Source organism: Chlorocebus sabaeus, chromosome 21 (genome assembly GCF_047675955.1).
Source record: "Chlorocebus sabaeus isolate Y175 chromosome 21, mChlSab1.0.hap1, whole genome shotgun sequence".
Classification (NCBI taxonomy): Eukaryota; Metazoa; Chordata; class Mammalia; order Primates; family Cercopithecidae; genus Chlorocebus; species Chlorocebus sabaeus.
In genome coordinates this window covers 20,952,355-20,965,010 of record NC_132924.1, presented here as the reverse complement: position 1 = coordinate 20,965,010, position 12,656 = coordinate 20,952,355, and the positions used below count along the sequence as shown (strand labels likewise).

Sequence of the window (12,656 nt, the reverse complement as noted above, 5' to 3'; positions counted from 1 at the left end):
TTCTCTTCAAACATTCAGCTTATTACATGTAAAATGTAGATTTACCTGGCACTAACTAAGGTCTCACAGGAATGTAACCATCCACTTTACCTTGTACCTGGCCCTCTTCCTACATGCTTTCTCTCCCGTTTAAGGACATGTATATATACTGGACAGCCTGAAAACTCTTGGGAAAACAGCTACAGATGTGTCTATGGCTCATGGTTTTCCTGGATGTACCCTAAAGCTGGCTTAATAAACCTCCATGATTGAGACTTTTTCCTCAGTGCCTGATTTTGGTTGTCAGCAGAAACTGGAAATTTGGTGGATAACACTGATGACTATCAAAGGGTCATTGATGTGGTTAAAATTAGACAACCTATAGATACTGGCACTTGAGGCCCTCCTTATTGAGTTAAAAAACAATGAGCCAAAAATTGATTCAAGCAGTAGTGATATATGGCATTTTTGAACTCTGAGTGAGTCTAGAGACCTATCTACGTTGGTGGTACATACCACAAGATGCCTTGAGTTTCTGGGATGCCTGGTCCCGTAAGCAGTGCCACGGATTGAGTTCTTCTGTTAAAAATATCCAAAGTCGTATTTATTCTCTATGGCCTTATCCCACCATTCCATGCTAGTTAAATAGCTTTCTCGGTTTTTATCTCACATCTAATGGGTTTAATGTGTTCTAAGTGTATGACTCCATTTGGTGCATTGGATGCTATGGCTGAGAGGTGCCATATAAAAATATTGTTATTGTTATGATGATGAGTTCAAGCACTGGAGGGGAAATTGTGCAATAACTTAGTACTGGAGCTATCATTATTTTCAACAAAATGAAGTTTGGCTTCTTACTACACTACTAAGGCTTGAAGATTAAATTGTATCTACAGCATGTATCTTAGCAATGAGCCAAAGAAGTCCAAAGAAAAAACGTTTGTTATAACAAACATTTCATATATTATAAAACAGATGTTCACTTTTAAGTATTCTTGATACTTTAAGAAGTTGATGATACCCATGTCAGAAATTAAGAAAAAAAAAATCAAATTAAAAAAATCCACACATTTAGGGTATTTTTCCATTTATTAAATTTTATTCATTCTTATTTCCAGTGTGATCCGATTGGCCAGCTATGTTAATTAATTTAACCCTTAGTGCTGATCAGTTGCCAGTTAGCTGTGAGGTTGAGCAATAGTTTGTTTCATTGCTGTAGAAATGCATCATTAGGGTGGAAGGTGCATGGAGTTCTGGAAAAAGGGACTGTTTAGGTCTCTTCCTTCATGATGATGTGATATTATGTTCCCATTACTTGAATATTCATTATGGTTTCCCACATGTTTTTGGCTACCTCTGTTTCCTGCAACTGTTTACATTATTAAGTTGGTTTGGCTTATAGAAATGTAGCTTGAACCTGTATATCATTAGAGTAGCTTGGGGTGTTTGCATAGATTGGGTAGATTTCCCTTTCGCCCTAAAATAATCATGGGCGGTTTCTAAAAGGAGGTGAGACAAAACAACTGGGGCCGTGTTACGGAGGGGCCTCAAACCACAGATGGAAAACACCACAGAGCTAGCCTGAGGGGTTCTCAGGGGGCGCCAGGCACTAGGCCCTCCTTGTGCTTTGACTCGGGTAACTTTCCACAGAGGGCACAGTGAAGGCTTCATTCCTTTCAGGATGGGTGGAGAGGGAGGCATTGCAGAGCATCCCCTGATTCAGAGGCATGAGAAATTGGCATGTATCGACAGTGCCATGAGTCCAGGACTTCCTGCAAGGGGATAGGTGGCATATGACAAATTCATTTGAAAACATGAAGTAATAACAAGTATTTATTGCACAAAGAATCTGGTGGACTCTGATCTAGAAAGATGGAGAGGACATACTGGTCAGAACATGAGGCCTCAAGTGGCTCTTGGCATGTTCTACTTCCAGACCCCTGAGTTCAGTTTCAAGCTGAGATCATTCTCTCCTTCCTTTGCTCTCTTTCTTTCACCAGAAAGCAGTGTGGTCCAGTGGCAAAGAGCTGGGATTCTGGCACAGGAACATCTGAGTGTAAATCATAGCCTTGCTCCTCACCAGCTCTGTGACGCTGAGCAAGTGACTTCCCTTCTGTCTCTCAGTCTCCCCCATTTGTAAAGTGGGGATGATAATAGTGCCTTCTGGGGTTATCATAAGGACTGAGCAAAATAAATGAGTGAAGCACATATAATAGTGTCTGTAGTAAGTGCTTGTTAAATGAGTGAAAGAAGTCCCATGTTTTCATAGTTCCTTACACTTAACTAGTTAAAAGGTAAAAGGGTGTAAAATGAATTTCTGGTATATGTCCTGATGCTGTTAGAGACACTAAGTATGTACTTACAAAAGTGTGGCTTGGGTAATCATCCAACCTCCTGTGCCTCTTTTTTATTCTCTGTAGGAAGGGGAAGCATACCTGTCCCAAAGGGTTGTAATGAGGAATAAGCAAAATAAACCTTTGAAAAGTGCTTTTTATGTAACACGTGCTTGAGAAATGGTTGATTCCTTCTTCCCTTTTCCCTTCACTTTAAAAAACCTTGTCCCTGACTGTTAAAGATTTCTACAAGTTAAAACTTTTATTTTTAGTCTTCTCTCACAAATCTAAAATGCAGCTAACTTGCTAATGTTCTGGGAAGTCTAGGTCTGAAATTAGCAGGTGATCAAAGCTCTACGAGAGTAAGTGATCAAAGCTCTAATTTGCTAAGGTCATCACTGTAGCAGAGAAGAAAGGATAACATATATTGAGTGTTTACTGTGCCTGGTACTGTTCTCAGGGATTCATAAAAAGCAAAGTTTTTAATTCTCACAGCTTGATATGACACTTTATATCAGTGTCATGCGCATTTTATGTGTAAAGATACTGAGGTACAGGTTCAGTAAGTAAATTACCCAAGGAGATGGAGTCAGTAAATACATTACCCAAGGAGATGGAGTCAGTACATGGCAGAGCCAGGATGTGAACCTAGACACTCCAGCTCTAGAACCCACAGTCTTAACCACCTTGCTGAATCACTTCTCAAAAACAACAGCTATGAAGTCAACAGATCTATATTTGCATCTGTCGTGTGCTCTTGTACACATTTCTTAACCTCTCTGAGCTCCATGTTCCTCCTTTGTGATTTAGGCATAAAATGCATTTGTAAATGCAAAAAAAATGTTTAATGTTGTGAGGATCAAATTAGATAACAAACACATAGCACCTCACATCAGGTGAGGTATGCAGTAAGCATTCATTAAATAGTAGTTTTAGATGTTATCACATATAATTTAGAAACTGTGACAGGATCCTTCCACACCTACCTCTGCATTTTGTCTACTGCCAGCTCTGTAATTCTAGCTTCTATGAAGTTGATCAGTTCAGCCTCACAGGTATGGGCATATGAAGCAGTTGAAGCAAAAAGCCTTTGTCATTGTCTTAGATCCCTCTAGAACCATCCCTTAGAGGACCACAGGCAGTTCACACACAACCCTTGCTTAGAGGTAGGCATAACCTGTAAGCATGGCTTCAAGTAAAAGTAAAAGTACCTTAATTTATACCCTGAAGTCCGTAGAGATTTGTCTGTTGAAGGACAAGAATATGGACTTTCTTTTAAAGAAATGCACTTATCTCCAAAATTATGAGCTTTAGAGGTTAATCACTTATTTATTTTATTTGCCTCCTGTGGACATAAAATATTTTTGATGCAACAGGTTTTAGCAAAGACCTTAAACAGTAGAGAAAAGGGTGCATGAACAACTTATTTTTAAAACCTCAGCACCAGAGATGTTGGAATAAATACAATTGCTGTGGAAATATGTCATTTTGGAATGAGGACATTTAGATGCTAAATAACTTCTAATTTTATATATGCTGGCCAAAACTCTTCCTTTAATTTCAGACTTGCATAGCTAAAGACCCAATGGCATCTCTCCTTGGATATCTCATAGGCATCTCAAACTTGGCATATCCAAAAAAATAATCCTTGGCTTGTGCCAAACTTGTCCATGCAATCCATTCAATCTTCCCTATCTGGTAAGTGAACCCAGAAACTCAGGATTCTTCTATGATCCTTTTCTTTTTCTCCTGAACTACCTTGGCCCATGTATTAATCAGTGTGTCATTTCATTCTATCACCAGGATACCTCTCAAACACATCCACTTTTCTCAAACTCTAATGTACCTTTCCAGTTGAGTCTGCCATCATCTCTTTTGATCTACCTACAACAGCCTCCAAACTCATGACATTCTCTGCCTAGCACAAAAGTAGTCCTTATTGTAAGTCCTGCCACTGCTTTGCTTAAAGCTCCAGTAGCTTCCCACTGAACCTAGAATAAGATCCACTGTCACTGCTGTAGTCTCTACCCTGTGCATACCATCCCCTGCCACTCCCTGCAACTTCCTCTAGTACCTCTCTTCTGTTAAATTACATGCTAGCCACAGTGGATTTTTTTTTTTTTCAGTCCCTTGAACATCAGACTTTTTTATGCTTTCTGGAATCTTCTTTCCCCCACTGTTCATATTAATAGCTCAGCTTCCGACTCAGCCTAAGGATCACCTAATCAGCTTGGCCGCCTCTGCACATCCCATTTAGAAATACTCTTTCTCCCACTTCAGCCCCTCCCCACTGTGGTTGCAATATTGTTTCATTTTCAACTTGGTTTTTAATAATTTTATAATTTTTAGCAGATTTTAGCAATGTATTTGCTTTTGTTTGTTCATAGTCTGCCTCCCTCATCAGAAAGTAAATTCCAGAAGAGTAGGGTCCAAGTGTGTTTTGTTTGCTAATATATATCTAGATAATACAGCCCAGATCTTGGCACCAGAATAGATACTCCAAAATTATATGTAGAATAAATTAGTAGATGCATACATTAATTAATATGATATGTATTATTATGTGTAGTAATATCACAGTGTTTATTAAACTTTCTTTTATTGTTAGCAATTATTTGTTCAAAAAATTTGTATTGATTGACAGAGCATGAGCCATGGAGTCTAACAGATAGAAGTTATTTTTGTTTTTGAGACAGAGTCTCTCTCTGTCACCCAGACTGGAGTGCAGTGGCGCAATCTTGGCTCACTGCAACCTCCGCCTCCCAGGCTCAAGAAATTCTCCTGCCTCAGCCTCCCAAGTAGCTAGAACTACCAGTGCACTCTGCCACACCCGGCTAATTTTTTGTATTTTAGTAGAGACAGGGTTTCACCGTGTTGCCCAGGCTGGTCTCGAACTCCTGAGCTCAGGCAATCCACTTTCTTTGGCCTCCCAAAGTGCTGGGATTTCAGGCGTGAGCCACCACCAGCCCGATATAAGCTCTTATACTGGTTCTATCACTTAGCTGGATAACCTTAGACAAATTAATTAACCCTTCAAAGAGCCTTAGTTTTCTGATCTGTAAAATGAGAGATATAATAGTCTCTACCTAATATAAATCGAAAAGTGCAATGAAATAATGAAACAAAAAGGCATAGTCCACAGTCATAGTGAATATCTAAGAAGGAATGCTTGCCATTGATATTTTCCATTTTTTAGGGACCATCAAAAGCATTGAAGGCCCATTAGCAAACACAATTGACATTGTTCCTGCCCCCATAGGGGATACAGGCATCTAAATGGACAATTTAATGCTAAGAGCTGCTGAAGACAATGCACAAGGTTATACATGCTACTTAAATGAATGTTCTTGGCATCAAGCTCAAATGAATTTTCTTTGCATATATTCCATCAGTTACTTAAAATCTTGCCATATTTTGGATTTGCTTCATATTTGGATCTTGATTTTTCCATGCACATTTTTTTCGTAGAGTATCTATTATTTTTTCTTGCATGATGTAACTTTTTCTCATTATTATATTTTTCCAACTTTTCAGTTTTAGCAGTTATACAATTAAGGCTCTTTTTTGCCTTCTTAGATATCCCTTTTGAAGGCCTCTGTCCTCCTTCTCCATCTCTGCTTTTATTGGCTCTTCTGGTCTGAGCTGTCATCCTGGGACATTCTTTCCTTATGCTCCTTGGTAGGTCCTCATTGAGTATCAAAATTTTCTTTCTTTCTTTCTTTCTTTCTTTCTTTCTTTCTTTCTTTCTTTCTTTCTTTCTTTCTTTCTTTCTTTCTTTCTTTCTTTCTTTCTTCCATTGGCTTCTATATTTTACTGGAATCATACTCAAGAAACTTATTTCAGTGCACTTACTTACTCTTCGAGAGTTTGCAAATATCTTCATATTTGATCAATCATTTGGCCATACCATTCTAGGTTTAATAATATTTCCCTTAAGAAAGTTGAAAGGTGGACATGGATGTTCCTGTATCTTAGCTACTCAGGAGGCTGAGGGAGGAGGATGAGGCCAGGAGTTTGAGACCAGCCTGAGCAGCATAGCCAGTCCCTATCTCTGAATTTTTTTTTTAATTAGCCTGCTGTGGTGGTACCCCCCTGAAGTCCTACCTACATTTGAAGCTAAAGTGGGAAGATCCCATGAGCCCAGGAGCTCGAGGCTGCAGTGAGCTATGATAGTGCCTTTGCACTCCAGCCTGGCAGACAGCATGAGACTCTGTGTCTTCAAAAAAAACAAAAAGTTGAAAATAAACTCTACTTGTAGTTTTTAGTAGACACTAGTGAGGAGTTTGGTGCAGTCTAATTTTATTCTTAAAAAAAAAAAAAAAAACTAGTTTCCACCCTCCCGTCCCACTGTTTAGATCTTGAATTGTTCACCCCTCCTCCACTTCCAGGAAGTTTCTCAGATATTTTTAATGCTGATATTCTGAAATTTTACATGATGTAAAGAGGTAAATCTTTTCTTCATCTATACTGTCTTATTCTCAGTTGACTCTTTTAATCTGCAAAAATGCTCCCTTATCTATTCCTCATATTCTTTATTGAAAAATTTCTCCTCGGAAAAAAAAGAAAAATTTATCCTCTTCTACTCTTTTTGCCTCTTTTTTCCTGGGGTTCTTGTCTGTTTTATGAGAACTCTTAGCTTCTTTCTCACATTTTTCAGACAAGCTGTATTTTTGTCCCTATATCCTTGGGAGCATCTTTCACTTTATTTTCTAAATTCCTAATTTTGACAATAATATTGGAAAATCTAAGTGCTAAATATTGTTTCAATTGTGTGTATTTTTTTTTCTTTGCATAGCATTCTGTTCTTGCTCTGTTCTGAGTTATCTTCATTGTTTCCACTTTTAAAATCTTTTATTTGGTTCTCATATTTCTAGTGATCTCTGGTTGATCAATCTTTTATAGAAAAAAGATCTGGATGTCTGGCATTGATTTTTCTCTGTTGTTGAGGATGTTTTCCACTTTTACTGGATCTACTCCAAATGAGAATGCTTGGAAGTGTGGGTCAAGGTCATTTCACTGACAGTCTTTACGACATGGATTCAGAGCCATAGACAGGCTATGGGCCCTTCAAATGTACAAGTATGGAGGGCTTTGCATGGGGGCACAAAAATCCATATTAAAAATTTTTAACTTTCCCTTTATAGGTTTCTTGAGCTGCTTTTTAAAAGAAGAGGTTGATGCTGGCTAAATGCTAGCTGCTTGTACTCTACTTTTACAAAGCTTGTTTAAATGTTATTGCAGATCCAAACTGGACTACTTGTTCTCTATTGAGACATTCAATCCTTCTTCTTAGTCCTATTTCTAGTCCCTGTTCTGTGTCTCTCATAATCACTGATTTTAAGATCAAAGGCTCTTGGGAGGCAAAACAGATCAACTGGTATCCACTTGCTCTTATTCTCCTTCTAGAATATTTTAGGCTTCAGCTTCCTCTATCTCTTTTATCCATCAACATGATCTCATCCATGTGGCCTGTAAATTCATTGGAAATATCCCATTCATTAGTGATGCTCCCTTCCATTCTTTTCATTCATATGAAGTTTTTTTGTTTAATTTTTATACTTTTATTTCAGTGGGGTTTCAAGAGAGTGTGAAGGCAATATATGTACTCAAAGACAAAAGTTAAGTTATAACTTGAAATTACTGTACAATTTCCCTATAATTTATTTAACCAGTGCCCCACTTTTGGATAAATCTTTCTAATATTTTTCCACATTATAACTATTTAACATTTTTATCTGGAAAAGAGCGGTTGAAGATAGGTCTGCAGGGCAGTACATGAAATAATGAGAAGGTGAACACCTAGTCCTAACAGAGGTAACCTTTGGAAGCAATGAGCAGACAGAAAATTCAAGTTAAACCAAAGTTAGGAATCCCATGCAAAGAATTTTTATGGGCTGTAGGTTACAATGCCATGTAGGAAGTCGAGAGCTCTTAAGAGTATTGAGCAGATTAAAAAATCTATATGGATCTTTGCCTATGAAAATTGTGAACATTCCTAATTATGTCAATAGGAAAAAATTTTTAAATGGGATTTCTCCATCCGAGTATGCAGACACTTAAAAGTCTTGATATGTAGTTGACAAATTTTTCCTCCAGAAGGATTGCACCAATTTACACTCCTATCAGCCACCAACCTCTTAAAATCAAACAAAAATTCCCACATTATTTGCTAATTTTATAAGCAAAAATTTACCTTGTTATTTTTACATACATTTCTTATATTATTACTGATATTGAATGATATCTATGTAATATTACTCAGTGCCCAAACCAACCTTCAGTAGGTATTGCTGACTTTGTTTTGGAAATGTGTAGACTGAGGCTCTGAGACCTTAAGAGTTCTGAAGTTCACACAGCTTGTACGTATTTAAAAACAGATGAAAACATAGATATTAGTTTGCCAAAAAAATTAAGAACATGTGACTTACCTTGCTCATAACTTTTTAGATGAAAGATCAGATCAGTCATTTTCTTTGAACCTTAGATATAAATAATTATGTCAAATATTTTCTACTTTTTGAAACAAATGTGTTTTGTGAGCCCTTTGTTTTCTTCATGCAAACCTTATTCAGAGAGGGATGTCTCTGCTGTTATTATTATTGCACAGGGTTGCGAGAACAGATTTCAAATGACTCATGGGAATTTAGCTTTCTCTGAGATCTTGACATCACTTTGTCCCGTTGTAGTCTATGTCTTTATCCTAGCAAGTGTGAAAAAGTTGCCAAGTAATACCATTTTACCAACCTAAATTCTTGAAGATGTTTGATGCAAAAGGTTAAATACTCTTCATTCTAAACTGGTAGCATAGTCTTCACTGTAGGTCTGGAAGCTACCAGAAAACTATGGCATACAGTGAGAGTAACACAAGTTGAACTGCCCTTTAGTTTGGCTGGACCTGAAGAATTCCCTCATTCGATCACTGTGTGGAGGTTAAAAGTCTAGGCTTTTAGTACTGATATGCATAATATGGATGAATCTCAAAAATATTATGCTAAGTGAAAGAAGCCAGACACAAAAAGTCACAAATTATATATGATCCTACTTATAAGGAGTGAGCCAGAATAGATAAATCCATAGGGACAGAAAGTAGATTAATGGTTGCCTGGATTTGGGAGGAATGAGGAAAAGCTGCTTGTTCACTTTAAAATGGTTAATTTTATGTTATGTAAGTTTTACCTCAATAAATTATTGTTATTTTTTAATCCAAGTTATTGAACCCAACAGACGTGAAATTGGAATCTAACTCTATCATTTTCTAGCTGTGTGAATTTGGGCAAGTTATTTTAATTTCCTAACCTTAATTCTAACTTTAACATTTAAACCTCCATTACCTTTAATGTCCTGATCTGGAAATAAAGATGACTGACAGTCTACCTACCAGACAGGACTGTTGTGAGAACTGTATGCAATGATGTATTAATACATAAAGCCTTTGGTGCAATGGTTGACACATCACAAGTTCTTAAGAAATGGTAGCTGGGCCAGCCTGACCAACATGGAGAAACCCCCATCTCTACTAAAAATACAAAATTAGCTGGGCGGGTGGCACATGCCTGTAATCCCAGCTACTGGGTAGGCTGAGGCAGGAGAATTGCCTGAACCTGGAAGGTGGAGGTTGCGGTGAGCCAAGATCATGCCATTGCACTCCAGCCTGGGCAACAAGAGCGAAACTCCATCTCAAAAAAAAAAAAAAAAAAAGAAAAGAAAAGAAAAGAAATGGTAACTGGACTATGATCACTATTACTACTACTGACTGACTTGCTACTACTACTGCAGCAGTAGCTGCAGGAGCTGTATTCCAACCCAGATTCTTGGTATATTCAAATGACTATTTTCCATTCTGGAGTCTTGCTTCAGGTAATTCAAGTGGGGTAAAGTCACATGACATTGACTTCAGGAGGCATATATTGCCTCAGTGGAGTTCTTCTTTTGATAGACGGGTTTTAGATTAAAACTGTTTTTAATTACTATCAAAGTGGAACAGAGTTGGAGAGGGCAATGAGTAAGGGTCAGATCCCTAAACCATCACATTATTGGCATTCTTGGGAGAGCTGTGGACCCTGCCTCCAAGTGTGTGCTATAGTTGATTTCTCTCTTACTGAAAAGGGACAAACCTTTGAAAAGGTAGTCATGCACTGAGGGCATTTAAAAGAAAATGTGAGAAGAAAACAACGAATGTCACTAAGCTTCAGAGAAGGAAAAACTTTAGGCATCAGTTGAAAGTTGTCCCTCTGTAGTGGATCGGATGTGTTACACAAAGGCACAGCTTGACGGTGTTAGGAGACCCAAGTCCTCCATCTCTATCAACAGTGGCATGCGCAAAGGTACTTTTATTAATGGAATTCTCCAAAAAGCTCAAAGCTCATTTGCTGCTTTACTGAGGGACATTCTTTTACTCACTCATGCTTTGGTTTTATTTGTTCTTTCTATGGGCTCCTCAAATCAAGAGAAAGCCAGGAAAAAAAAAAAAATTGAGATAGGAATATCCTGTTTTATCAAGTCTTCTTGTGACTACCATCTCATTTGTTCTCCTGAAGCCTAATCAAATGAGACATAAAGGACAGCCAACATAAATACCACTTACTGAATGTGATAACAAAGGTAAAATTAGTTTCAACAACATGTTCCCCAGTGTCCAGTTTCTCCATGGAAGAGTGAGAAGTCAGAAGTGGCCGCTGATGTTATGGAAAGTTCATGGCCTTTAATGTAAGACAATTCCAGTGGACACAGATTTTCATCCAGGCCCTACGATTAGCTATGTGGCCTTGAGCAAAACTTTAGGTTTTAGGGACTTTCATGTCCTCATGGGAAGAATGGAGATAGTAAAATCTATTTCCAACGGTTCTTAAAAGCATTGCTCAACTCTTTTTAGAGGAACTTAGTGCCCAGCACCCCTTTTCTCCTCACACTATAAGCTTCAAGAGAGATGTTGTAGCAGCTTTTGTAATCATAGTAACCAACAAGTTTTGTGCATTATCATGGGTAAGGGAATGCTTACCTAGTGCTTTCTGTCTATTATCTCAATTAAATCCTGACCTCAAGTCTGTATGGTAAACAGTTTACCGTGTGAAGTTCAGTCATTCATCCAAGATGGCTCTGCTAGAGAGCATAAGAGCTGAGAGCAAAGCCTAAGTCTCTCTGACAGTGAAGCCTGCACATACAACCTCTTCTACCACCAAAAGCCTTGAACCAGGGTCTAGCTGAGGTTTCAGTGATCTGCAGTCAGTTGAACTAAACCATGGACCCATACAGTAGACATTGAGTAGTCAACTTCTGGGATGCTTTCACCTGGGATCAAATTTCCAGCTTCAGAGACACTATGTTTCTGTGGTCACTGTTCTTTCCTACCCAGAGTTCACTCAGTTGAGTGCCCTACCTCTGAGTCTTCATGACGGGAACACCAGCTTCCAAACAGGCCCGGCACATGTTAGCTTCATCCATGCAGCCCCACTGCATGGCGATGAGCGAGTCAGATGAACACTGCACATTTGGATGAACCTGAGTCAAGAAAAGCCACAAGTGAAAACACGTTTATTTCCAAAACGATGGTGCGTCTGCAAGGGTGTAACTGGCACTCATTGATATTTTTGGCATTCATGGAAAACACCCCAGGCTGCTTAGGTAATTAATTTCCTAGGGTTAGTCATTAACAGGCTTCCTGCTTTCCTTCTCCTTTGGCAGGCCCAGCTGTGAGATACAGTAAGTTCAAGATGTCAGAGGCCAGGCCGCCTCCCCTGCTCGGGCAGCACACGATGCACATCCTGAAGGAGGTCCTGAGATACGATGACAGGGCCATCGGGGAGCTGCTCAGCGCTGGAGTGGTGGCCCAACATGAAACCCACTGACAAAGGAAAAGGGTTCTTCCTCATAACCTCAATCCGAATACCCTGGCAAAGGCAACACTTTGCTTGGACCCTTCTCCCCAGTTCTGATACCACTAAAAAGAAGATTTAGAGCAACTCCCGTTTTCCTGCATGGCGTCTCCAGAATGGCTCTGGTATTAATGAATCTAGTGCCTTTTAAATGTACCCCACGTTTTGTTCCCTACTATTTTTTTTCAGATGATGATTTAATTATGGATTTGTGGGATTTTTAAAAATAAAGATTTAAATTTTTTCCTGGAAAAATGCACTCCTCATTCTAATTACATTAATGTCCTAAACATTTGCTCCTTACCCGCCATGCCCTCACCCCCACCCAGTCCATACAGGCCTGAGAAAGAACAGATCTTTTGATACTTTCTACTTGTACATAAAATCTGCATTTAACTTTGCGTTAGGGAGTCAAAGCAATAAGCAGAATGACAGTCTCTGTGATTGATTTTAAACAGAATAACTTAATTCT

The 12,656-nt window shown here is 38.6% G+C and overlaps 1 protein-coding gene across 4 annotated transcripts in view; it reads left to right on the top strand.

Annotated features, from left to right (window-relative positions):
• The window catches only part of SUGCT (succinyl-CoA:glutarate-CoA transferase), a 747,336-nt gene extending 734,897 nt beyond the window's left edge, over nucleotides 1-12,439 (top strand). For all 4 annotated transcript variants that reach the window (XM_073008940.1, XM_073008939.1, XM_073008938.1 and 1 more), the window contains one exon: nucleotides 11,994-12,439. In XM_073008940.1, the coding sequence (XP_072865041.1) occupies nucleotides 11,994-12,157 (164 nt within the window). In that variant the 3' untranslated portion in view covers nucleotides 12,158-12,439. The remainder of the gene's footprint in view (nucleotides 1-11,993) is intronic.
• The last annotated feature ends 217 nt before the right edge of the window (nucleotides 12,440-12,656 follow it).